Source organism: Malaya genurostris, chromosome 2 (assembly GCF_030247185.1).
Source record: "Malaya genurostris strain Urasoe2022 chromosome 2, Malgen_1.1, whole genome shotgun sequence".
Lineage (NCBI taxonomy): Eukaryota > Metazoa > Arthropoda > Insecta > Diptera > Culicidae > Malaya > Malaya genurostris.
Window position 1 is genome coordinate 197,080,373 of NC_080571.1, and position 26,447 is coordinate 197,106,819.

The window sequence follows — 26,447 nt, forward strand, 5'->3', positions numbered from 1 at the left end:
AATCGGCTGCGAAGTCTGAAACAGAATGATTGAATTCCACACCAGCAATGTAGTATCAAGGCTGTACTTCGCTAGTTCTACCTCAAAGAAGACGAAGAAGAACAATGAAGAAGCCAGTGAAAAACATGAAAAACACGATGAAGAAGAATAAAATTTACACAATGTTTCAGTCTATAAATCTGTTTTCTATGACAGTAGTTGTACAATAATCACCAACGTACATCGACTAAGAAGCATACTATGACTTTAGATCCTAAACATAAGTAATACAAAATACTCATAATACTCATAGCAGATAGAAGGCAGCAAGACTAATTTATGATAAGGACGCAATGTTGAACGGTTACATGGTAATCATTATTCGGTTAACTGTTCAGTAAATAGTTACCTTTATATGTTTCTTTTGGTAGCCTTTTCATTGAAACTGTTACATTGTTACATTTTTGTTAAAGGTTACAAATATTCAAACCGATGATGGAATTTTGATAGCATTATTAAGCAATAGCGATATGTGAGTTGGACGGACAACAGAAGCGCGATTGTAATTATGCCAGTAGCATTTCTACCACGTGCTTCAGCCGCAACACGCATGATCCGCCATTCGAAAATAGTTTCCATGGCACGAATTTACTCGCAAACACTACTGTATCTTAATAATTGCTCTGATTCCAAAATTGTTGTAGTTAGCCAAATAACGATACACGTTTTTATGTTTTTCTGCTTGAGCTAAAACCTTGATTTTCCAAAAATGGACATTTCCATAAAACCGGTTTTTTCTTTTTCTCTTAACTACAAAGTATTTGAAAAGCTAGTAACTTGTGGCAAGTATGATGGAATTCATTCGTGTCTGACCGTAGTGACGAATGCGGATAAGGTAAACTATTGAGGGGCACAGAAGAATCATGCTCGACTATGCAAGAGTTTTATTTAGGGATTCAGAAGGTTTCATTGAAAATACAATTTTGTTTCCTTTTCCTTTATAACAGATATTGATTCATACACCGCATAAGCGCTATGGGCTGCAAAACTCGAAACTTTCTGTGTCAGAAATCAAGAACGATATCGCAATGTTGAATATGAACTTCCCCATTCGAGGGATCGTAGCTGGAAAATTGAAAGGTGACGATGAACGCGATGTGCTGGTGATTGGAAGTGCTTCGCATTTTCTCGGTGAATTGATCATTTAGTTCAAAGAGACATCTTTTTTTCATAAGTAATTATTTCCAGTTTATCATGTTGATGAAAATTATAATCTATTTCAAAGGGATTTTCCTGAAGGAGTACGTTCGATTTTGATAGGAACATTCGCAAACTTTCCTGGTATAACTTTGATTGTTGGAGGGAATGGTATGTGAGTTTTTGCTTTTTTTTCCGTAGACTGACTTTACTATGACACTTCAGAGCAGTGATATCAAAGTTATTTGATCTGTAACCCTTATATTATATTACGGTGATTTGATTTAATTTCGTTATTTTTAGTCCATGCGTCCCAAGCAATAAGCGCCAACAGTTGCGGTTAGGCCACTTCCGAGGCAATTGAAAAAAAAATACGATAAAAAGATTTGCAAACCGTAGCTGTTGTCGAAATTAAATTAAAGTTCAAGAAAAATATGAGTAAGAAGCCTTTTAAGGGCATAATTTGTCATGAAAATGACGAGCTTACTACTTTTATGAAATTGTATAATATTAACTCGAGCTCGTTCACTTTACTTACTCATTTTATCAGCATATTTAGGATGTATACTATTGAAGTTAATTGAATTCATTGAACAAAGTAGATAAGTAAGACTTCAATATTTTTTTTGTATAGCTGTCGTTAAAGGTTTCAATCCGGTAGGCAATGAAATCTTTTGGTTGATTACCGTTGGAGGAATTAATTCCTTACTGTTGATGGACGTTGATAAAGATGGTCAAAATGAGGTTCGGATGATAGTTCTTATAATAAGAAACTTTTACTCCATTAACTTCATGAAATTAGCTTATTGTAGGCACAGACGACGGTTGTATTAAAATCTATAAGAAAGATGCATTATTGCATGAATTCACCGAAGGTAACGAGATCCAAAATTTGTTAATGATCAACCAAAACCAGTTCATGTACAGTGTCAAAAATGGCACTATTGGCGTTTTCGATGGAACTGTTCGTATGTGGAGAATCAAATCGAAGACCAGAGTAACAGCAATGACCGTTTATGATGTACTAGGTTGCGAGAATAAGCAAATCATAGCCGGGTGGAAAAATGGCAAAATCGACGTTCGTGATACCCGAAATGGGGATGTGCTATTCAAAATGAAATTAAATGATTTCGTGTGTGGGATTGCAACCAACGACTATCGTGGAATCGGTGTTCTCGATTTAGTGATCGTTACAGCAGATGGTGAAAGTAGGGTCGCATTACCATATACGTAGCAAATGATTTCATTTGATATTGTATATTTGTTTCAGTTCGTGGTTATTCCACTCCGACTGTAAATCTACTGAACCTACACAATCTGAACGACGAAGAAATCAGCAGTCTTTTAACTCAGAAACAGAAATTATTATTGGAATTGAAGCATTATGAGAATAATATGAAATATAATAAAGAAATTTTGAATAGCAGTGATTCTCAGTTGGTACAAAGTATTCCAGATAACGTTGGTATCATTCCATCCAACACCCGACTACAAATAGGCATCTCAACAAGTTACGATAGTACAGACATGAATATTGATATTACGGTGTCCACTAACAACGCCACCACGATACGTGCGGTACTGATTTTTGCCGATCAATTGTTCAAGGAAGAAACATTGATTGCTCACTTGACGAAAGATGTATCGAGGATATTGATTCCACTGAAAACGATTAAAGATAACGCCCAGGATATCCATATAAAAGCCTTTGTTGGTTATCCAACATCCGTGCAGTTTCACGTATTTGAGCTTACCCGTCAACTGCCTAAATTTGCTATGTATACTATACCGCAAAATTTAACCGGTTCACCGAAAAGTATCTGTAAGTATTACAATTAATTCTTATGTATTCAAGTGAACTTTATAGTTCCAAGCGATATCAGCAAGATTTGGTATTGAACATACTTTAATTTGGCATTATCTGAAGCTAAGTGTGTATATGAATCTTTGGTACGACGAGGGTTACTTTTTTCCCCTTAATTTATAGCTCTCATATTTGGGAAATAATTTATACGATAACTTTCACTTGCCTTCAGCCAACTGGAACAATATGTTCCGCAAAAAAACCGTTTCGATTCTGCCGGCAAAACTACACAATTCGTCAGATTTTTTTTTTGCGAAATCCTTCGTTTACGTACTAGCTATACAAATTAGGAACCTCGCCTCAAAATTTAAAATTCATTGTTTTTTTACTACCTTGATCAAAAAGTTCCCGAAATTTATTCAGAAAACTAAAAATACAAGATTATTCATCAAAATTCATATTGTTCCCTCCTCATCGACTGCGACCTACTTATGCCGCTTGATCCAATCCTTGAAACATTTTTTATATTCAGTTTTCTGTATGGCTATCAGAGTCATCTGCGATATTTCAATGATCTAATCTAGGGTGCTAAAACGCGTTTCACGAAGCGGTTTCTTAAGTCGACCGAATAGAAAAAAGTCGCAGGGAGCCAAATCAGGTGAATTCGGTGGTTACTAAATAGTATTCGTTTCGTTTTTAGCCAAATGTTCACTGATAACGATGGCATTGTGTGTTCGTACCACTGATAAACCACGAATTAGTATAACAGTCTTAAGCGAATTCCTTCCTGAATACCTTGTAAAGATCCAGATAAAAATACAATAAAAATCATGCTATTATTCCAGTTACTCTAAAATTCTAGTACCGACGTTTCGGAGTCTTAACTATCAAATCACAGTGCAAGTGATTTTTAACGTATTTATCTAGGAATTCTGAATGTTGGACTTGAATGATATTGTTTCTTTTTGGCTTTGCATAGAAAGTTTATTCAATCACGGTGAAACCCGATCTTCGAGCCTTGGCCCGAAAAGCGGAGTATTATATACCATCCGGAATCAGTTCGTCGAAGTCAGTAAACGTCGGTATGTGTGTATGGATGGCTCAACCGATTTTCAAAACTTAGGTTCAAATGAAAGGTCTTCAGGTCCAACGTTCCTGAATTATATTCGAATTCGACTTTCGGTTTCGGAACTGTAATTCACCCTGTAAGGTGAAATAATATTGTGCACTAAAGTCTCTTTTTCGCGCAAAAAAAAACGTGCAAAAGAATCCGCGTAACTTCGGAAATTCGCGTGCAAACCGGTTTTAATCCACCTGGTGGTGTAATGATGCCTTTCTCATGTACATATAATATTGTGGTATTCTACTCAAAATTTTTCTCTTCGATTTTTGAAAGAAACCAAAAGATTGTTTATGCATAACATACAGAGTAAAATAGTGCTTTGATTGCGTAAGTCATCCTTAAGAAAACGAAATGGGTTCACTATTATATGCACTTCTGGCACCGGAACCCGAGAACCGGTATAATCAAAGTCGGTTCGTACGGCTACTAACTAACATGACACACAAACTCTTCTAGTACGCACTCTAAATTACGATTTAAATGTTTGTTGCATCCGAAAATATTTTAAGTGACGGTGTACAATATTGAACACACTTTACCCTATAACTCCGGAACCGGGAATCGGATCCGGATGAAATTCAGGAATTCCGTATGGGACCAGAAGACCTTTCATTTGAATCTAAGTTTGTGGAAATCGGTCAAACCATCACTGAGAAAAGTTAGTGAGATCCATTTTGGTATATATGATCACTATTTCCGGTACTTCCGGAACCGGATACCGGGAACCAGGATAGCCGGAATCGGTTTGTTTAGTTGCCTACTGATAATGACTATCGATTTGTGTAGTTTTAAGACCAGTTTAGAAAATTTTTTACGTTTTTTGTTTTGCCGGTTTAAGTGACGGTGTACAATATTGAACACACTTTACCCTATAACTTCGGATCCGGATGAAATTCAGGAATTCCGTATGGGATTGGAAGACCTTTCATTTGAATCTAAGTTTTTCAAAATCGGTTCAGCCATCTCCGAGCAAAACTAGTGAGATTATTTGACACATACACACACATGCATACACTCACAAACATTGCTCAGATCGATGAACTGAGTCGAATGGTATATGCCACATGGCCCTCCGGGCCAATTTTCGCTAGTCGGTTTTTCAAGTGATTGCATAACCTTTCTATATGAGAAAGGCAAAAAACGCGTAACTTCGGAAATCCGTGTAGAAAAAAGCAGTAAAATGCAAGAAAATTTATTTTTGTTTTCAAATATCTTAGAAATGCATGAAACGTTCAGATCTGGTGTAATCCTAAAAAATTTTTTTTTCAATATTTACACTAACTTTTCTCAGAGATGGCTTAACCGATTTTCACAAACTTAGATTCAAACGAAAGGTCTTGTAGTTCCGTAAAAGATTACTGAATTTTATTTAAATCCGCTTCAGAAATTCCTGAATTTTATTTAAGTCCGCTTACAGGGTGATATGTGAAAAGATAAGAAAGTGTGAACTAACTTTTCTCAGAGCTGGCAGAACCGATTTTCACAAAGTTAGATCAAACTGAAAGGTCTTGAAATGGTATATAAAATTCCAAAATTTCATCGAATCACTACGATTTCTCAGAGATAGCTGAGCCGACTTTCGAAAACTAAGATTCAAATGAATAACTTAGATTATGATACAAACCCTTGAACTTCATTCGGATCGGACTTCTGGTTCCTTTGGCTCAATACTGTTATCCTATTTTATACCATAATGAACTTTCTTATTTTCTTTTCTTATTAGATTTTTAAAGAATCACTTATTTATTTATTTAGGTATAATCAACAGACACAATATGGTCCTAATGATACTTTCTAGTAATATATAAAAAATTTCGAAATATCCTACTGCGTGTTAAAAATTCGTTCAGATAAAACTGAAGTCAAATCCTGATGAAACGCGATTGAATGACCTCTGCAAGCCAATAATAGCATTATTAGAACCGTAGTTAGTTCGTCGTAAAGGAAATCGAAGAAATGCACTATTGCGAAGAGCCCGGGGTCGGACGTTGATATTAATTTCGCGGAGCAAAGCAGGGCAGTCAATCCTATCGGTCAAAACATCTGCTATCGATAAAGCACGTGCAACATCTCGACGAACTTGTAGTGTATCGAGACCGATTAATAACCCGCGACTTTCGTAGCTTGGTAGTTGGTGAGGATTGTTCCACGGTAAGCGCCGTAGAGCGAAGCGAATGAATCTGCGTTGTATCGATTCGATTCTATGAGCTCCGTTTATGTAGTGAGGGTTCCAAACGACAGATCAGTACTCCAGGGATGAACGAACAAGCGAGCAAAACAGAGATTTTAAACAGTGCACATCTGTAAAATGTTTAGCCATCCTAGGATGCGAGAAGCTTTAGAAACGATATAGCTGATATGTTGCTTGAATGTCAGTTGCTCATCGAGAAAGGCACCAAGGTCTTTAACACATGTCGTTATGACTATCGGGGATCCTTCCAGAAAGTAACCAAAATGAAATGGCTCTTTCTTCTTCGAGAACGTGATGGTTGAGCATTTGTCAGGATTCAATTTCATACGGTTTACATTACACCACTCGGCGAAGCTCAACAACTGTCGTTGAAGAAAACCTGCATCTACTGGGCTTCGAATGTAATAGTAGATCTTAACGTCATCGGCAAACGATAGACGAGGGCCCCCTAGAGTAAAGTTGACGTCGTTGAAATACAGTAAAAATATTAAAGGCCCGAGATGGCTACCCTGCAGAATTCCGGACGAAGTGATAAACTCATTGGAAACGTGATCGCCGATTTTCACTGCTAAACGACGATCTATAAGATATGACTGCAGCCATCGAAGGATGTTAGAGCCGAATCTAAGTCTTTCCAATTTAGCAATTGTTATATTGTGGTTTATTATATTAAAGGCAGAAGAGAGATCGGTGTAAATAGCGTCTGTTTGTAAACCTTTTGACATACCATCAGTCACGTAGCACATGAATGACAATAGGTTGGTGGTTGTGGAGAGCTTAGGCATAAAACCATGTTGAGTGTCAACAATATATTGCTTGCAGTGGTTGAAAATCGGTGCCAGAATAACCTTTTCAAACAGTTTAGGAACTGCACTAAGCGATGTGATGCCACGGTAATTGTTCACGTCTTTTTTGTCACCGTTCTTATACACTGGGAACATAAAAGAAGATTTCCATAAGTTGGGAAAAACTTCTTTAGAGAATGACATCCGAAATAGTCGACAAAGGGGAGCAATTACACCAGTCGAGCAATTTTTCAATATAACTGCCGGTAAGCCGTCAGGGCCAGATGAGGTAGACGACTTCATGCAAGCGATTGCCGTCCGAATCGAATCCTCGTCAATATGAATGAGATTTAAAGAATTATTAGATTCTGGAACGTTAAGCGCGGCGTGTGTAATTTGTTGCGGGCTTAAGGTTTCGTTTGTAAAGGCACGAGAAAATTTTTCCGAAAAAAGCTGGCAGATTTCCCGCTTACACGAACCAGTAAACTCTCCAAACTTCATTATAGAAGGTAACTCCGACTCCTTCCTTTGCTCGTTCACGTGTTTCCAAAAAGACTTCGGATTGGATTTCAATTTCTGTTGTACATTTTTCAAGTAGTTGACATGACAACGCTTGACAGTTTGCTTGTATAATTGATTGATCTGCACATATTGATTACGCAGTGCGTATCCTCCATGTTTTGAATACCGTTTTAGGGCGGCTCTTTTAGTCGTTTTCAGTTGTCTCACTACGGTGGTCTGCCATGGTGGATGCAGGGACAGCCGTTTGGATCGTTTTGGTACAAAGAAGTCAATCGCGTAGCTCATGACGTTAGAGAACGTTTGTACAGCAGCGTTGACATCCTCATTGTCGAGAATTTCCTCCCAGTCAATATGTATTAGAAAGTCGGTCATTTTATTGTAGTCAGCTTTATTAAAATTATAGCTGATGATGTCGGTCGTGTTGTAGCCATCTGGTGGAAGATTAGAGTTGAGCACAATATGAAGTGGCGGGTAATGTCGAACAGATTTGACCAAAGGAAACGGTGAGGCACTAATTATAGGTGCAACATCTGCTCTGCTCGAGAAGCATAGATCCAGCATTCGGTCGTTTTCGTTGGCAACAGGATTCGATTGACGAAGTAAGTTGACACTATAACCGTCGAGCAAGGTCGTAATGCCAACATGGAATGTTGAAAGCGTCGGATCAGCGAAAAAGAACCCATCGGAAGTTCCTCGCCATTTGATTCCGGGAATATTGAAGTCTCCGACGATTAAAATTTCGTCGATAGGACGCGCGTGAGTTGAAAAAAAATAATCATGAGGGGGCTCTAGGTGAGCATTGATTAGAGCAAGATCGCGACATCGATCAGATAGACTACGCAGAGGAAGAGTGTGAACTCGGCGAGCTTGACACTGATCCACAATTGCTTGACACGAATACCAAGTTTCGGTAAGAGCGATAATGTCAATGATAATGAGCTTGCTAACAAATACTCGTCGACACATGAGTTCATACCACCGACATTTTGGTAGTAAATCTGCAGATTAGAAATACTTGATTGGACTTGCGATGGGAAGCTGGAAACGGGGATCGGATCAGTGCTAGAACCGTTCAATGCAGATGAGTACTTGCCATTTGTGGTGGTTTAGAAGACCCCCTTTTCGTTTCCGCACACAGGACCGGGACGGCTGACGATCGCTGGCTGCAGTGGCTCGACTGTGGGGAACGTACTATTTATGAACATATTAGTAATATGAGGCATCATTACACCACTAGGTGGATTGAAGCAGGGTTTTTCAATTATTTTCCAATTTAGCTACTGCAAAGATATCGTAGATCACATGATGATTCTACACTGACAACCAAACAATAATAATAAAAAGAATAAAAAAATGTGCTTGAAGCAATTGGTTTACAGACTTAATGTGTTCGGAATAAAAATCGATGAAATTAAATTATTTCTTTTAATGAAAAAGCACTTAACACGTATTGGATCGGCATCAATAGTGATTATCGTGCTTGTAAACATGTTTAATAATTAGCACACAATCGATAACCGAGCGCTGTTATGATTTAAAGTTGTAACGCTACCATCTAAATCTGTTTTGAATTATAGTCACGTTTCCTCACCAGACCTAAGGCGATTCGTTCCAGTTTAATTTATTTTTTGTGTCTGTCATTGTTTAGCCTATATTAACACTCTTTCGTTGAATAAAACTCCTGGAGACAGTTATGTTGAGTTTCGAATCACGGAGCGATTGAAGCGAATTTGCATATGGATCAATCAGGTGAGTCAAATTACTACGGCTACATTCGGCAATCCGTAATGTATTTTCTTCCATAATGCAGAACTTCTTGCTTCCATCAGACATTGAGTATATGACATCATCGGACTCAGATGCGACCGAGCTCAAACTGAACCTCATCAGTTTGCGCACCGGCAAAAACGTGTGGCTACATTTCAACAATGACGGCAAAACCCGTTTTTACACCGAAGACATTGGATTGGCCGGTGACCTCATTCAGTCTTTAGTGCAGTTTCTGAACATCGAAAACATGGATGTAAGTAAACGGCATAAAAGCAACCCGATAAATACACAAGTACCTCTGTACCAGCAATACTAAATCAGTTCCGTATACGACCGTTTTTTTTTGTGTAAATTTGGAGGATTTGCTATTGAACATATTTTGTATGTTTTTTCCTTCAGTCTTCAGCTTACTTTCCAGATATTTACGAAGAAATCAGGCAGTTGTTCGAAAAATTGCACGGCTTGCAGGAGACAGAGAAACAGATAAATTCTGAAATTATCGACAACATAAATCAAGTTAAGAGTCATCTCATACGAGCGGAGGATGCCCGGTACTATAATGGGTAGGTTTGCGGTCTAGTTTTTCCTTTTTTATGATTTCATGGTCAGATCAGCTCGCCACGTCTGCCTGAGAACACGCTTGGGCAAGATAAGTTGAGTGCTCAAGTTGAATTGTACTGCATTATTACGCACAGCGTTCGCATTCAGACTAGGAATGTTTACCAATTCAACATTGGTCACGTTTTCAATACGGAAACATGAGGTAACTGTAGATGGGACCTATACCTGTCAGTTTCGGTTTAAATGATTTTTAATTCATTTATTCGACACGTTTCAAAATTCTGGATTATCTTTATAAATTATATTTTTTGATTTCTTTGCCTTTTCATAAAGAAAGGCTATGTAGTCACTGTTAAAATCGACTTTAGAACCGAGGCCCGGAGGCCCGAGTTTCATATACCATTCGAATTAGTTTATGAAGATTGTAAAATGTTAGAAATATCAAATTTTTGAATTTGCGTTTATAGAAGAATGTGTAAAGATAAGTTAACTTCTCGAAACAGTAAATAAATTCTTCTAGTTCACAGGTCTGGTAAGTTAACAACCACACAAACTCACATTGGATATGCCGGTCCCCGGAACGCGGTTCCGGAAGCACTGAAAATATCCAATCGCTTACTTTTCTCGAAAAAGTCTTAACTGATTTTATCGAACTTCCGGTTTCATAGTTACAGGGAGAAAAGTGTTTGAAATTCCCAGCCGTCGTATAGAGCACAGATGCATCGAAAGAAAAAATTCTACTAAATGATACTGAAGACTTTTCCAATGTATAGGTCATGTAAGTAGCAGGCCATACGAACCGACTTCGGCTATAATGGCTATAATGTGGTTCCAGAAGTACCGAAAATAATGATGGAATTTGCCAAACCGAAACTCACCAACTTTCTTCGAGATAGTTAAAAAAACGTGCTTAATCCACTTAGCAGTGAGATAATACCTTTTTTTTATAATCCGCATGTGTTTTTTGCATGAATATTCTTCGGTGTTTTAGTTCGCATGACATTATTTTAATGATATTCAAACGGCAATTTAAAGTTCTATTCACTTATTACCCTGTAATGTCGAAACTGTAAATCGGATTGAATTTTAATCTAAACGTGTAATAATCGACTGAACCTTCCATGAGATGTCGAAATAAATTCCATTTTAGAGTTTTGAGACCAACTTTGAAGCTTTTTTGGAGTGTCATCTTCTATATCGGTATGAATTTTAAAAACTCATCATCCTGTAATTCCAGAATCGGATAAAATTCATAAATTTTGTATGGGACCATAAATCCTTTAATTTGAATTTTGTAGTTGAAATTTGATTTGGACTTTTTTGAGAAAACAATTGAGCTTTGAGAAACGATTCGATACTGGAACCGGAATTCTAAAATCGGTGTAGCCGAAGTCAGTTAAATCCACCTCAAGAGCTGTATAGTTTACATTTGATTCAAGCTGTTTGAAAATCAGTGTAGACATCTTTTAAAAATCGTAGTGCAAATTAAATTGTTGAGTACCTCCCGAATCGAAAAAACTGAGACAAGTTCATTTGGTTATCGACTATCCAAATCTACAAACCCGATAAACCTAATAAATTTGGGCGAAATGGACATTTTTATACTAATTACCCTGTATCTCATAAACCGGAAGTTGGATCTGACTAAAAAGCGAGATATGTTATAGGATCTTAAGACCTTTCATTTTAATATTTTATGGTTCCTAGATTTCATTCGAATCTTAGTTCGGTTCAGCCATCTACGAGAAAAATGAGTAACACTATTTTGATTTCGTTTCACATATTATCTTGTAGTTCCTAAACCAGAAGTCGGATCCAAACGTAATTCATGAACCTTGTGTAGGAGCATACGACTATTCATATGAATCTGAGTTTGTAGAAAACGGTTGAGTCATTTCCGAGAAAATTGAGTGAAATTATTGTCACACACGCATTTGCTGATCTCGACGAACTGATTCGAATGGTATATGGGTGTTATGTTCTTCCAGAATTTATTGCTGTAAGTAGTTTAAATAAATATAATTATGGAATTGCTTTCAACTCGAAAATGCTGCCATCATCTGGTTTACATATGTCATATTCGAACGATTATGTTGCCAAAAACGAACCGTGCTAAAATCGGTCCGAGGCAAAATTTCTTGAAATAGTATGGTGTACATAGTCTTTTTGGTACTTAGAAACAATTGTATGCAACAGTATAAAAAATCGTGTTTCACGTTGCTCCTAAGCATTGCTTTGTAATACAGCACTCAAAACTCCTACTGCTGGAATAGGGGAAAAATGTCGGATTTTAATAATCTATGGCTATCCAACAGGTATCACCGTGCGGAATCTGAGTCTGGAAACATATTCTGTTTTCAAGGTCAAGTGTGACAGATACTGTCAAAAAACTGAAAATTTTGATATAAAACTTCGTATAACTAAAAAAGTAAACATCTGATCTCAAAACCGTTAAATAGCGTTCTGGGTGACGGGGAGACCTTTCATTTGCGACTAGTTTGATCAAAATCAGTCCAGCCATCTCTGGCATCTCGACCTCTTAGTTGACAACACACATACAGACACACACACACACACGGACATTTGCTTAGTTCGTCGAGCTGTATCGATTGGTGTATAACACACGGCCCTCCTAAAGTTTGTGCGAATTCTATACCTATTTTTTATATTTATAAAAAAGGTAAAAAACAGAAAAACGATACAATTATTTTTTTTCTGCTTTTGGCTCTTAACTATTTCGATTTGTAGGCTTTGCTAGTTTACTCAACTAAACTTTCCTGCTCTATTCAATGTGCAGTTTGTTCAAGATATTTCTGATAATATGAGTAATATGTGAAAGGCTGGGCGCCCTATGCATTGAAACGCCAATCCAAGTCAAAAATGCAATATTCAAAGTTTTTTAAATAAATCGATAACCATTTATTGCAAGATATTGTCCACATTTTGAATATCGTATTTTTTTGGGAAATTGGAGGCGCAAACTTTATTAACACTTGAATACGTATTTTTAAGGACGTGTTATATATACATTCCGATGTGGATTGGGAACATGTCACAGTACACCGGATTCTTTGTGGAAATTTATGATAACTTAATGGTTTGTTACTTGACAAGTAATTCAAAAATTGTAATAACAGAATCAAATTGCAGATCCTGGTCATACTCGATTAATTAGACTCTTGCTAAGAAATTATTATTTCTATGAAAGAGCTATGAGGGTTATAAAGGGATCCGCGAAGAATGTTTGGGACTTTATGACGTGAAGTTTCTAAGTATGCTCCTTTATCCAAACCAGATCTGATTCGTGTACTCAATTACTCCTGGAAAAAACTGTTTTAATTTTTTTTTTAAATAGTGTTTTAATCCACCTAGTGAACCTAGTGTAATGATGTCTTTCTCATATCACTCATGCGTATATATATATATATATATATATATATATATATATATATATATATATATATATATATATATATATATATATATATATATATATATATATATATATATATATATATATATATATATATATATATATATATATATATATATATATATATATATATATATATATATATATAACAATTCCAAGTAATTTCCTTCACTTCTTGAAAGTAAACAAAAAAGTTTGTTTGTGCACCAACTAGTTTTGTTTACGGTGCTCCTGGAATGCGAAACCAGGATAGTCAGGCACGCTTTGTTTGGCCTTCTACTGAAATTGACTATCGATAGGAATAATTTTAAGACTTGTTTAGAAAATTTTTACGTTTTTTTGCTTCGCCACCTCGAGTGACGGTAGAATTTTATTCATCTTGTAATTCCGGAAGTAGGATCTGGAAGAAATTGAGGAGTTTTTCTTGGGATCATAAAACCTTTCATTTGAACCTCCGTTTGCGAAAATCGAACATGCTATCTCCGATAAAGTGAATTCAAATTTGGAATATATGACCACTATTTCCGGTGCTTCTGGAAGCGGAATAGGATCGGTTTATTTGGCCTTCTGCTGACAATGACAACCGATATAGATAGTTTTGACCCTACTTGAGACATGCTTTTGTTTTTCGCTCCGCCGGTTTATAGCGTCGGTATAACATTTTTATCACTGGTAATTCTGGAACCGGAAGTTGGATATGGTTGAAAATGAGAACTTTTGTATGATACCATAAAACCGTTCATCTATTTTGTAAAACTCGATCACGTCATCTCTGACGAAAGTGACAAAGTATTTTGAATTTGAATTTTTTTCACTAATTACCCTGTAATTCCAAAACCGAAAGTCAGATTCAAATAAATTTCAGAAACTTTGTAGAGGATTTTAAGACCTTTCATTTGAATTTAAGATAGTTAAAATTGGTTCAGCCATCTCCGAGAAAATTTAGTGCACATATTTTCATTTTTTTGCACACCCTGTAGTTCCGGAACCGGAAGTCGGATTTGAATAAAATTCAGAAACTTTGCATAGGACTACAAAATTTTTCATTTAATTCCTAATATATATACACATATACAGACATTTTACGTACATGTCAAACTGAATCGAATGGTATATGACACTCGGCCCTCCGGACCTCGATTCAAAAGTCAGTTTTCACAGTGATTGCATAACCTTTCTATATGAGAAGTGTAAAAGGGTGCAACAAAAGATTCTAGAATGAACTGTAAATTCTAATAAAATATAGTTCATTCTAGAATTTTAAATGAAATAAATGATCCAATCTTTGGTAAATAATTGCTTTTTAAAAAAGACTCTATGTATAATATGGGTTTTCTCATAATTTAGTTAACACTGTATAATAATGAACCTGAAGTGTAAAAATTGGCAAAAAAGTTATATTCAGCTCGAGTCTTGTAATATTGCAAACGGCTGTAATTATTTTGTACATTTGTTACTTTGTTTGTTAAGGTAAAGTCGCCTTAGTTTAACTTTCATCACCAACCAAAGAGAAAACATATTGAAAATCACTGACAAAAGAAATACCAGAAATGGAAATACGCGAAAAAAATATCCATGAGACAGGTCTCAAACCCGTACCTTTCTATCCGGGATGTCGTTCTGCCAAATAATCTGCCCTGCATGTGGAACATTACGTAGAAAACAGTCTAATTGAATTATCGGTGTATGTTCTTTTGTGAACATGCACATACGCAGTTGAATTAGCTGTCATGTCTCTGTGGAATTAAATGGAAAGAAAAACTCCCTAAAACGGAATTATCAGTTCAATTAACTCTCTAATCCCGCTGGATGCTGGATTGAAGTTTTTGGTGTCTCTTTTGATATACCCCAAAAATTGGTATTAGAGACAACAAAAATAGGAGTGGGTCTCACTCATATATTTTGCTTTTGTCTACGAGGGCGAGGGTTAAAAAAAGTCTACGAAGTCTCATAGTTCTATTCAAAATTGTTCAAGAAATTTAGCTTACGTAGCTTAGTTAACCGTGTACGCGTTTCCTTCGATTGATCAAGAAATCAGCTGTATTTATTTAGGTGTAGTAAATCATCCTTAACGTATAAATGTGTTATAACGTAAATGACTATTCCCGTGCAAGTCAAAGTAGGAATGGTAGAAATGATAGCTCAACAATTGTTCTTACTAGAGACCGAGGAATTCTCTGTCTTAACGCAGGTGTCACAAGAGAGGATCAATGTTAGTATGGTGAGAAAATGATCAGAATTTATCGCTCATGTATAGCGAAAAGATTAGAATTGCGCAAGTAAACACTTGCCAAAAAATACACTTCAGACTATTATTACCCGTGAAATTGTTTATTTTGATCACTCTACAAGGAAACACTTTTTCTTTCCTAGCGTTCATCCAGTAGAACCATTTGAGAAAATTCACTCCAGACTATTATTACCCGTAAAATTCTTTATTTTGATCACAGTATCCAGTAGAACCATTTGAGATTTATTGTATATTTTGACCACTTCAATATTTTGAATGACAGATTTTATGACAACGTTTCATGATGCGAGATTATCCTTATTCTAAAACAAATGGCATGGTTATAGAATTCTCCAAATATAATTAAGATTTAAGTTCTGCTTTAGTCTCGGTTGATTTTATCATAAGTCTGCGGAGAATCATGCAGGTTGCACCATCTGAATCAACTCGATAGATACATTGAATAACCTTTCATTCAATTATTGGAACAAAAAAAAATATTTCCGCGATAAACCATGCCAACAGTCTTTTAGTCTGTTAGCAACAGATGGTAAAATTACGAAGAAATCTAAATAATTATTTTTTATTTAACTCTAAAAAATAAATAAGCCATTTAGAGTAATGATATTAGATTTTGGCGTGAAAAAAATAAATAAACAGAAATGTTTGACCTAACTTTGTGCAATTATTTTGAAAACATGCTTTGTTTAGGTTTTGTTTGACCTAACTTTGTGCAATTATTTTGAAAGCATGCTTTGTTTAGGTGACGTAAGAGATTAAATAAATAACAAATATATAGTTCGAATAATTTTAGTAGTACTTCGGAAATTTTACTGTACACTGAACATTTTGTTTATTAATCAGAGCTTTGACTAACGTATTTATTCTATTTTCATCTTCCAAAAGAGATGACGTTATCAAATATCACAACGAGATGATGAACACAAATGAAGATCTGGTCAAGAGCTACAAAATACGACTGGTCAACACCGGCGAGGTACAGCTAACACTAAAACGTATTCACAGTATACTATACAGTGCTTCAAAGCTGAGAGGTTTGTATTAAGCAACATGTCGCATTCCAGCCTTCTACCAGGGCGTTTATCATTTCGTTCATGTGACGCCCGTTGACGATTCTCCATAATTGCTCAGAGCTATGTTTGCTGACATCGTGTTGAATATGCAAACAATGTCCATTATTGTTGGAACTCGAGAGCAATTTCAAGCGCGTCAAAGTGTTACTTGAAATATTTTAGTTATGTTTATTCCTAATATAGATTATTTGGTAATAGAATCTAATTTCTTTTTACTTGATTCATCATTTCATAATATACTGGAAATATTCATTGCTTTAACGTTTCAGTAAAGATGCCCGGTTTCGTGCCCGGTTTTTTGCTTTTTTTTTTATTTCTGAGAAAAATGCATTATTCAGCAAGTTGCTTAACAAATTCTTTTTCATTTATATTGCTTCATCGAAACTAATAGCGTAATAAAAGAAGATTAATCCAATTTCTAACTTAAGTAGATATAACACTTGAGGACGGTGGCTGAATTGCAAGTCTACACTGATGAAGCTGCTAAGCATTGATGAGTTGATAACGAAATCTTATGACAATACTTTCACACAAAATTAAAAAAAATGTTAAAACAGAAGGCAAACGAAAAATGCTTAAATTATTCTCAAAGTAATTTTCAATATATTTTGGCTCAGTTGAACAAGATGATTTAATTTACATTAGCATCTTCATTTCACGGTCATATTTATCAATCCCGTTTCATTGTTATTCATCCAATCGTTAATTAACAGTCGGAACGTATGCCGCGACTATCATTAGCAAGTTCAAAGATGCATTGAAGACTAATAACATCGAGGCCGTGCTGAAAATCATTGAACTGGGCGAGCTCTAGGCGCAAAACGACGAACTCATGCTTGCTAGTCGCTGAATCACAATCGATCGTGGGTGTGTAGACACTACAGGAAACTGGAAATAGTTAAAGTGTTGTGAAATGTTGAAACCTTTGATAGCAATTTGTTTTGAGCGTCAGCTACGTATGATCTGTAATGTAGAGTATTTTGTTATGTACAATATATTTTCTATCATTAGTTAATTTCTTCGAAAAATAAACAAATTTTACAGAACCAATATTTTTCTATGTAACTTTACCGATTTCAGGTTTTATATAATCAAAAGGAAATGTGTGGCTTTTTCTTGGTAGATTAGATTGGTGGTTCGAAAATCGATTAAAAATATCACAAAGAGAAGGGAGTTCGTGATGTATATGATACATATTATTTCCCTAAAATCTGTGTTAATGAACGAAAACTCCAATAGACTTCTTTTTAATGTTATCTATATGTGCTCAAGCAAATGTTTTCCATAGCTTTGCGCCCAGGGAGGGAGTCTCAATCTAGCCATTTTCAAAGACATCATATTAACAAGATATCCAGCTCTCACATTTCCCGAACAAATCATTGGCAACATCCTTTTTTGCGAGCAAGTCGTCCTCAGGTGAGTCCGTATCGAATCTCGTACATAGAAGTAAGTGAGAGAAATGTCAAATTCATGCGCGCCAAAATAGCAGCACTGTGCATCCATACAATTGACATGATAGGTTGAATGTGATGCCGCGCGATGGCGTTGCTGAACTGAAAATTTATTTCGTTCCAAGCTGACAGAGTCTGCCATTTTATATATATAATCGCTAAAGCTTCAGTTTTCATTACGAGATACCTGCTCGTCACCAGCCACTTAAGGCACGGAAGCATCTGAGATCACCCTCCACTTGATCGATCTACCTTGCTCGCTGCGTCCCTCTTCTTCTTGTACCAGTCGGATTAGATTCATGAACCATTTTCACTGGGCTGTTGTCCGACATCCTTATGACATGCCCAGCAATACGAGATACACTCTTATTTATTTATTTATATAGAGAAAGAAAACGCCCACATAACCAATAATTTTTTAATTTTGAATTCGAAAGTCATGATTCATAAAACTCGGTTTACAGCATCTATTCTCCGGGAATTCTTAGGAATTTTGAATAATAATCGCTGACCGGAAGTTGCCATCTACCATCATCGTCATTTTGTAACAATTTACAAAGAATCGATATCGATAAGCAGGAAAATTTAATGTCTCTCGTATTTTAGAAGTCGATAGCTAAGGGAAAATAGCATAAAGCGCCATCCTGAGCATAATATCCCTTCCTTTTTAAAAGAATTTAATAAAAATATTCAGAATTCATTCATTTTGCTATGCAAGGTTGGTTGCTATAAAATATCGAAATTAAAACCAATTAGTAACCTTTCAATGCACCCCTTTGAAAAATGTGTTTTATCATTTAATGTTCATTGTGTCTACTAAAACATGAAACAATATGCTTCCCAAAATTAATGCAACAAAATATCAACATTTACAGTGAAAACATATCGGTAAATATAAAAATTTGGCTTTTTTGATTAAGAAGGACATTTTATTACAATTCTCCTAAATTATTATAATACTTCAATAGCTTACTAGTGTCCCTGAGAATTACGTTTTCAATAAGTCAATCTTCGTTCAACTGTTCAAAAACGTTCAAACACGCTAGCGTCATCTAGGATACACAATAACCATAAGAACTATTTTATCAAGCATTTAACACATATTGGAACCCTAAAACATCTTCTAGAAGAATCCTTTTCATAATCGTAATCTAATTTCTATCGTAGCGTCATTTGGTGTATGAGCTTTCAACTAACATGTTATTCATAATGTAGACCTTAACATCCCAAAGTTTTTTAATAAGAGCATGAATTTGATATTTAATATATGTATTCAATCACACTACCTCCATCTGATGAAGTGATTCCGAGTCAATGCTTTCACCTTTTGACAAACTTGGAGTAACTTGCTAACTTGCTTAAAACCCGTATTTTTTCAAACGCAATAATTTTTGTGATACTTTTTGCTCGAATTATTTTGTATATAGAAAGTAAATGAATAATTTCATGCATTTTTCAAGGCACCCCAGGTGAAGCAGTTTTTAACTTACTAGATATATCGATAAAGTAGGCGTTTTGTTGTAAAAATGAAACATAAAGGAGAGTGTTCGGTTACCGGCACCTTTTTATTATAAGCTTATAACTTTTACTAAGTGCACATTATGCGGACATATATACATCAATGGAAAGCTAAAGCCCCTAGCTATCAATTGATCAAGCAACTAAGTTGATTTATTTGATTGGGAAAACTTTATTATCAATTTAGTAAAGTGATATTTTTTGGCCGTTTCGAAAAAGGTGTTCGATTACCGACACCCAAAAAAAAATTCTCTGAAAATGGAAAATTATAAGTAAAAACTGATTTGGACGGCCTTCCACCGGCTTCGAGGCATTGATCACGTTACTGCAGCCGAATTAATTAATTAATGGCATTTATCAGTGCATTGAAGTTCATTTTCCTCGACTTTGACGATTTGTTTGAAATCGCCATGGCTAATAGAACCAGAGAACCAAAGTTTTTACTTATATGACGGATGTTTTGAAGCTGTCAATTTGTCCACGTGTTGCACCTTACCAGAGATGCCAGTTAGTACAATAAGTTTATCTAGTAAAAACAAAAAGATCGCGCCAATTTTCAAAAGTCTGTAAATTCTAACGAATGTCGGCAAACAATCGAAGTTTCAAAAGTCTGCAAACAGTCTTTAGGCGAAAAAAGGTTTGCTGATTAATTACGAAATTTGATAATTTACAGAAAAAATTGCAGATTTGGCATCACTGCATATCACTGACAATTTTTCACAATTTGTTGAAAAGAATGTACACCCCGATTCTGCAATCCGACGGATTTGTGATACGAACGAATCTACACTTTCGTTCGATTTCGAATTTTTCATTCTTTATTCCGTTCGTATGAGTCGATCGACTCTCGTTCGGGAACACTTGAAATTTCGAACACTAACCATCAAAGCTGTCAACACTACTTACACGTTCTATATTATTTATATTATTGATTTTTTTAATAAACGAAACCGTCACACTTGTATAAACAAATTAGAACGATTCTAAACCGAACAGAAGTAATACGTACGCAAGTCGATCGAGTAATGCTCGAAAATTGAACAACTCGAACGAATGATATTCGAGTTCATACCCAACTCGAACCGAATGCAGAATGGAAATTGCACATTCGATCGAAATATTTCGAATCGATCGAAGTACAGAATAGAGGTGGTAGTGTCGGTAATCGAACACCTTGGGGTGCCGGTAATAGAAATCGGTAGACATTTTGAAAATTACTACAAAAAACTTTGGTTGCGAAAATTTTGATAGCATCCGGTATAAAATTATGAAATAGATCGATTTCACCTCATAAATGTTCAATCCACTTACCTTTCCGATTGATGCTCTTCAATTTATGAAACTATTAAAAAAGTGAGAAAAAACTTTTGTGTTGATTTTCACATAATTAAAATTTGTTTTGAGCGCAGTAAAAAGTACAAGCGTCTGTTTGCTTCGGTATTCGGTACAAAAAGAACGTGCTATTATTACACACACATGACATTTGTCGGAATGACGCTATCTGCTTTCTGTCAAAAGTTACGGTGGGGTGCCGGCAACCGAACACTGCCGGCAACCGAACACTGCCGGCAACCGAACACTGCCGGCAACCGAACACTGCCGGCAACCGAACACCTTCCCCTACTAAATGGTAGTCGGAAAGGGGCCAAGTCTGGTGAATACGGCGAGTAGGGAAGATTCTTCCAGCCAAGTGCTTTGATTGTATCTTGAAACGGTTTTGTTTTGTGTGTAGGTGCATTGTGGAATATATAAATATTACTTTGTCATGTCTTCTGTCTCGTTCTCGTCATTTTTCGTAGCGGTTAGTATTAACAGTTGCACAAGGTCTTAGAAGCTCATGTTACACCACACGTTTCAGACCCCACCAAACACTGCCTTCTTGCCTAATCGACCTGGATTAATTGAATTTAACATGATGAAAACATATGATTTAGTTTGTTCAATGACTTGATGTATATTGAATATGTTTGGTAAATGTTATTCCAATCAAGCAAATAATTAATGCTAGTTCACACCAAATGTTTATTCGACACATTTGTATCTTAACGCTCACTTCATGCTGGTATACCTGGTATTGTTTGTCAAATGGCACTAAATTGCGCTTCTAAATAACTACAAGTTTGCCGAAGACTGTTCTATTGACAGAAGCGAGATAATCGTTCACAGTCCCAATCATTCGAAATTCAATATGGTATTCCAATAATCAGGAATCCGGTAATAAAAAATGTCGGTTAAAAGGAAACTGACTTGTACGAGACCCCACTGTGCAACAATCATAAACGATTTGACCATTTCATGAAACACTATCAAAATAAAAACAGTTACTTTTGACACTGTATCAAAATTTTCACGATTTTGTTTCCAACAATAAAATTCGATAAAAAATCATGTGATATTCAACTTGCTTTTAAAATTCATTCATCACTTGCATCAGCAATACGTAAAAACTGACACCCGCCCTAGCTCTTCGATGCTATACCCGACTTACATATGTGTTATACTCGCGACTATTTTTGCAATCTAAAGTATCAAGTTATATTTTCTACTTGGTGTTCAGTTATATCGTCATTTGGTACACATGTTCATGAACTTATGAGCATCTAAACCGGCTCTTCCTGCTCTTTAGCTTTTAGCTAAAAATTTTTTTTAGCTGTATTATGCATTCTTTTCATTACTTCAATTTCTAAGTCCAGTGATTGAGTTACAAAAACTGTTTGAACAAATCACTTTGCGTTTTCTTCTAATAGAAGTTTAATGGAGACATATGGTCGATTGTAGAAGAAATCAAAATTCCACATTATCAAATTTTTAAAAATTTTAATACCAAAGCACTTCAACTCGCTCAAAAATTATTTATTAATCATTGAAAAACTCATATTTTTTATATTTTTGCTATTGCTGCAAATATCAAATAAAATTAAAATAAATAGAACTACCCTAGCTCCATCAATATGATAGACAGTTAAAAGGTTGATATATTGGGAAAATTGTCTCCGGTCTATGCCCTTTCAAATGCCGTATAACAATATGAATTTCCTTTGGTGGCATAATATTTGTTTAAAAAGTTCCCGGAATTTATTCAGAATGAATAAACGAAGATTATTCATCAAAATCGATATTGTCTCCTTCAAAGTACTCCCCATCGACTGCAACATACTTATGCCAGCGCTTGACATTTGTTATACTCAGTTTTCGGCATGACCAAAAGAGCCATCTGCGATTTTTCCATATTCTTATCTCGGGTGCTGAAACGCGTTACACGGTCCGGTTTCTTGAGTTGACCGAATAGAAAAAAAAAGTCGCATCGAGCCAAATCAGGTGAATTCGGTGGTTCCTGAACAGGGCTGGCAATAATCAACTCCGTACTTCATCATCACCGAGTTCAGCTCACCTGCAAATCGGTTTCTGTAGCATCGCTGAGCGAGTTGAGTAACTGGGTAACCATTTGTGTAGAGAAAACATCGTCTCAAAATCGTAGTGTCAAGCAATCAGCAGATGAGCGCTGAGTGCACATCAAATATTAGAACCCACTGAGAGACGATTTGTGAGTTGTGATTTGATGTGTTTGTACATCAACACATTGAATCAGATTCTTATGACCAAATCTCAACACATGTTCTCGTATGCTGGAAAATGCATTCGGCACAGTAGCCAGTTGTGTTTAGCTCGAGACATGAAATTCAATCGTTTATGGTATACATCACGCTACGGTTCGACTTTTATTTTCGTACATTAATGCTCGTGCTCGTTTTGAGTACCAGAAAAACCGAAAATCTGGGTTGTGTTGGCAGCTCTGTGGTTTAAGCATACACTCACCGGTGTAGCTCGGTACGGTGATGCCAAAATCAGTACTAACTTTTTAAAACTAGAAATGAGAGTTAAATGCTATGAAATCAAAACTGAGAACCATCAGTACCATCATAATTTGATGTCAGTGGCGCTCTGTATAGGTGAGTGTGTTCGTTTAGATCAGCGATGAGTAACTGTTTTTATTTTGAGTGAATAGAAAAAATCGAATCTTATGAGCGAGTTTTTGCCACCCTTGTTCCTGAATAGTATTCGGTTCGTTTCTAGTCAAATGTTCACCGATAATGATGGCATTGTGTGACAGTGCGTTATCGTGGTGCAAGATCCAGGATTTGTTTTCCGACAAATCTGGTCTTTTTCAGCAGATTTCTTCACGCAAACGTCTGATAAAGCCCATACTCCTTGTTGAAGGTCTGGCCTTGAGGAAGGAATTCAACACCCTCAATGAAAACTGTGAACATCGCCTTCTTTTTCGACTGAAAACTTTCTCATCATCATTCAAAGGGTCTAACAGATGGAAAAAAAAGTATTTTTGCGAAGCTATCGTTCAACAAAATAATTTCAAATGTTTTGCATAGTATAAAGCTTCTTCCGTATTTTTTCGTGGAAAAATATTGAGACATAAGCCGGTGAAGAAGTATTTTTGAGGAAGCTTCTTAGAAATCATGATTTGTGGTGACCACTGTATCTCAGCGCAGACTAATCAGAAGTCAACAAAACAAAGCAGCATAGTTTAAGTATATGTATTGCTAGACCCCAACGTTTTTGTTTGACTTCTTATTTTTAATTTTTTGGATTTTTGGTGGTTGTTTATAGTCAAAAATGCAATTTTTCACGAAAAAACTGCCATTTTGTAGCTGTAAACCCTTCTCAAAGTAACAAACAACGAAAAGGAGAATGTTGGGGTTTGGTATTTTACATGTGTGTAAAATTTGAAAAAAAAATGGTGAAGTAGTTTTCGAATGATGCCATCATCATACGGACTCTCGAAACCTGCTTTCGAGAAAAACACGGTTAAAGTTTATTGTCTATAAAATCGAAGGATAATTTATTTTTCTGGGAAGCGCGTAGGGTCTAGCACTTTCGAGCAAACCTTAGTTTTTCTTTGTATTTTGTCATATTAAAACATTTCAAGAATGTCAAAAATTAATGATTAAACCCAAGTCTCACTGATATAGCAACAGCTATTTGCTGGTTTATTTTTTTAAGTTAGTTGAGTGTATGTAGAAAAAGTACATCAAAAGTACATTTAAGTGGAATTTGGCCTTTCTGTTTCAGCAGACTTCGCAGCCGATTCATATAGCGTACAGAATCATTGCATGCAATCCTACTGACGCTAAGAATCCTTCCATTTACATTTAAAAATATCTAATTGAGATGTGCGTCCGCACTAGCTAGAGGACGTTAGGATTCAAAGTCGGAAACAAAACAAAATCGCCGTTTTATTAGATTGGTATGAAAGTTCCGGTTCGCTTTACTATCTCTAGTACCGGGGTTTTTTTTACATAGATTATTTAAGGCGGAATGGCTGCACGATGTGCAAAATTACACATGCCTAGAATCTAGCCTTGCACGGTTAACACGCTCAGCGATTGAAACTATTTTCCTAGTTGTGCTATGGAATTGTAACTACTATTTGAACTTCGATTATTCATTCACTCAAAGATTCCCAATTTTCTAATGATGGTTGCCGCAATGTAGTTAGCTCTTCGCCTTCGCTTACAGTTCCTACTTGTTGAGGCCGGTGCAATCTACGACGATGATATTAAGGGAATGTACACATGTATGCCTGAAGATAACATTGATGCATTATTTTCGAGAAAAAAAGTTAAGTAGATTTGTCGATATTCTATATATATTTACTTTTAGCACTAAGTTATTTTCTAAAACAAAGTCTGGGTCTGTCAGATGGTCAGCTTAGTTATCTATGTAACTTGCCCGAACAGGAATCAATATTTTATGGGGTCAACAAATAAATTTTGTCCCCACGGGCCCATTAAAAAGTAGAATTGGCACTGGTCGCCACACGTCAAGTACCTTGAAAGTGAGATAATTACTTATCTGTAATGACTCGTATTACCGGCACGGATCATATTTCGGTAGGTACATACTACAAAGTATATATAATGAATGCAAATAAATATGGAATCAATTAATCAAACACAACGTTAATTTTTCGCATAGCCTTTAAAGTATTTAGTTATTATCATTATCTCAAAAAATATTGTAATATTTTTCTTTCACGCCTCTGAAGATTTATTTAATAGTTGAAAACATGTTACACACTGGTAAATAAAACTATATTTCTTAAAAGGGTTAAACATAGAACTTTATTCCATCTATGCGAGAATTAAAAAACAAACTTCTCTAGTGAAGTGAAGTTTGGTATGAATGTATTGTATTATATCATAATTTAGGTTGAATATTCCATTACAGTTTTTGTGTGTACGTGAATGCACACGCGTAAACCGCTAGCAGTAGTCGCTTCTGTAGCGTGTTTGCAAACGTTATCAGCTTGAAAAATATGAAAAGAATGTGAAAGCATTGATAAGAAAACAAAATTATTTTAGGGTTGGTTTATTGCAACTCTCACCTGTGCTGTTTTTTTCAAGGTTATGTGAGTGAATTAATGTAATGCTTGTGGTGTAAACATTTTTCGGTCAGAGAGCTTTTCAACAATACATTATAGACAGCTTGATCTTGAAAATTATGAATGTGAGTGAACTCTAGAAATACCATATTTTAGTATTAGGAGTAACATATCAACACCATTGAACATAAATGAGTTACGCTTATTTATTTAATGTTCAGTTTTTGCAATGACTGAGTGGAAATATATATTGGAGAAGCCAAGTGAAAGAAAACTAACAGAAAAGATGAATTTTTGGAAAAAGATACGCTCAGACACAGGACTCGAACCTGCGTTCTTATGCATTCCGTGCATACGCGCTACCATTTCACCACTTTGATCTTGCTTTAGCC

General features: G+C 35.8%; 1 protein-coding gene across 1 annotated transcript; it reads left to right on the forward strand.

Annotated features, from left to right (window-relative positions):
- Positions 1–748: 748 nt before the first annotated feature.
- LOC131426899 (Bardet-Biedl syndrome 2 protein homolog) lies at positions 749–17,681 on the forward strand. Its single transcript, XM_058589658.1, has 11 exons — positions 749–874; positions 987–1,170; positions 1,228–1,347; positions 1,811–1,920; positions 1,979–2,384; positions 2,447–2,998; positions 9,250–9,350; positions 9,412–9,624; positions 9,771–9,934; positions 16,502–16,650; positions 17,403–17,681. The coding sequence occupies exons 1-11, from the start codon at positions 749–751 to the stop codon at positions 17,501–17,503; spliced, it is 2,226 nt and encodes a 741-aa protein (XP_058445641.1). The 3' UTR covers positions 17,504–17,681.
- Positions 17,682–26,447: the final 8,766 nt, after the last annotated feature.

Bases quoted from the DNA above. Each gene is read 5' to 3' on its own strand.
- LOC131426899 (XM_058589658.1), top strand. From the start codon at position 749: ATGGACATTTCCATAAAACCGGTTTTTTCTTTTTCTCTTAACTACAAA. The intron at 2,385-2,446 runs GTAGGGTCGCAT...TATTTGTTTCAG, and splicing joins CGTTACAGCAGATGGTGAAA to TTCGTGGTTATTCCACTCCG. The intron at 9,351-9,411 runs GTGAGTCAAATT...TCCATAATGCAG, and splicing joins TTTGCATATGGATCAATCAG to AACTTCTTGCTTCCATCAGA.